Source organism: Vanellus vanellus, assembly GCF_965231255.1.
Source record: "Vanellus vanellus genome assembly, contig: HAP1_SCAFFOLD_110, whole genome shotgun sequence".
NCBI lineage: Eukaryota > Metazoa > Chordata > Aves > Charadriiformes > Charadriidae > Vanellus > Vanellus vanellus.
This window is the reverse complement of record NW_028127815.1, coordinates 159,472-160,942: the sequence shown is the minus strand read 5'-3', so window position 1 is coordinate 160,942 and position 1,471 is coordinate 159,472. Positions and strand designations below refer to the sequence as shown.

The following is a 1,471-nucleotide window of genomic DNA, read 5'->3' as shown; positions in this document are numbered from 1 at the left end:
GATTTCTGGAGTTGGGTTCTTGATGAGCTGGTGGCTCTGCTATGGTGGGTCGGGGAGCAGGACATTAAGTGAGTTACACCCCTGACATTGCTTGTGCCTTCTTCAGTTGCAGATGAGCTTCTTATCACTCAACCTAAAACAATCCAATGAGAACATAAATCTCCTGAGACATCTGTGTTTGGCGGTTACATGCATATTCATTGGTATTATTTAACATAGGAGAGCAGATCATTGGAGCTGCTGTCCAGAAAGGCATCGTGATTGAGGGAAAAGCTATCATGTTGCACGGGCAATGGCTTCATTCAGGGCCAGTATCACAGCCTTGTTTCTAAGACTGTAGATGAATGGATTTAAGAATGGGTACAGGACAGTGTTCAGCAAAGCTACCATTCTGTTTGCCTCCAAGGAAACATCTCCTGAAGGATGCACATAGAGAGCAATGCAGCTCCCGTATACAATGGCCAAGGTGGTGAGATGAGAAGAACATGTAGCAAAGGCTTTTTTCCTGCCGGAGGCTGCTGGGCGGTGTAGAATACAGGAAAGGATGCCTATGTAAAACGCCAGAGTTAAACATAAGGAACTGAGAACAACAAATGATAATAAAACCGAGTCTATTTTCCAAATCAGGCTGGTGTCAGAGCAGGACAATTTGAATAAGGGGGAGTTGTCACAAAAAAAATGATGGATCTTGTTCGAACCACAGAAAGTCAGCTTGTAGAGGAGGACCGGACGGTAAGTCAAGAGTGTGATGCCCATGACCCAAGCAGCAAGAACCAGGTGGACGCAGAGCTGAGGCTTCATGATGGCAGTGTAACGCAAAGGCTGGCAGATGGCAACATAGCGGTCAAAGGACATGACAACAAGTAGAACAAACTCTGTACAGCCCAGGGCAAAATAGAAATAGGATTGGGCAAAGCAGCTGCTTAGTGAGATTGTTCTCCTACCAGAACTCAGGATCACAAACAATTTGATGCTCGTGGAGGACATAAACCATATTTCCAGGAAGGACAGGTTGCTGATGAAAAAGTACATGGGGGTTTGCAGGCGGTGATCCACACACATGAGGAAAATGATGGTTGTGTTCCCCATCACTGTTGTCAGGTATATGAGCAGAAGGACCAGAGAGAGAAATAGCTGTAGTCTTTGATCAAGCCCCGAGAAACCCTCGAGGATGAACTCAGTAACTGCAGTTTCATTTTCTGGTCCCATGCTGAATTTCAGTTCATCCTGCCGAGACAGGAACACGGCACAAAGCCAAGTGTGATAATTTCATGGTCTGGATGACAAGGTCTATCCTTCCTCTTCTACGCCTTTGCTTTCCTGCAGTCTTCCTATAGAACACAGAGATAGTCCTTCAAGCATTTCTCACACCCTGGCTTTTATGTTTTACATTTTAGTTAGAGTCCCCAGAGTATTTGTCATCTTCTTTCTACCTTTTTCAAACACTCACAAAGGGTTCTTTCTGCAGAAC

General features: G+C 45.1%; 1 protein-coding gene across 1 annotated transcript; it reads right to left on the bottom strand.

The window, feature by feature from the left end:
• Positions 1 to 276: 276 nt before the first annotated feature.
• LOC309684950 (olfactory receptor 6E1-like) lies at positions 277 to 1,209 on the bottom strand (the record flags this gene model as incomplete). Its single annotated transcript, XM_082500785.1, has 1 exon — positions 277 to 1,209. The coding sequence occupies one exon, from the start codon at positions 1,207 to 1,209 to the stop codon at positions 277 to 279; it is 933 nt and encodes a 310-aa protein (XP_082356911.1).
• Between the last annotated feature and the right edge of the window lie 262 nt (positions 1,210 to 1,471).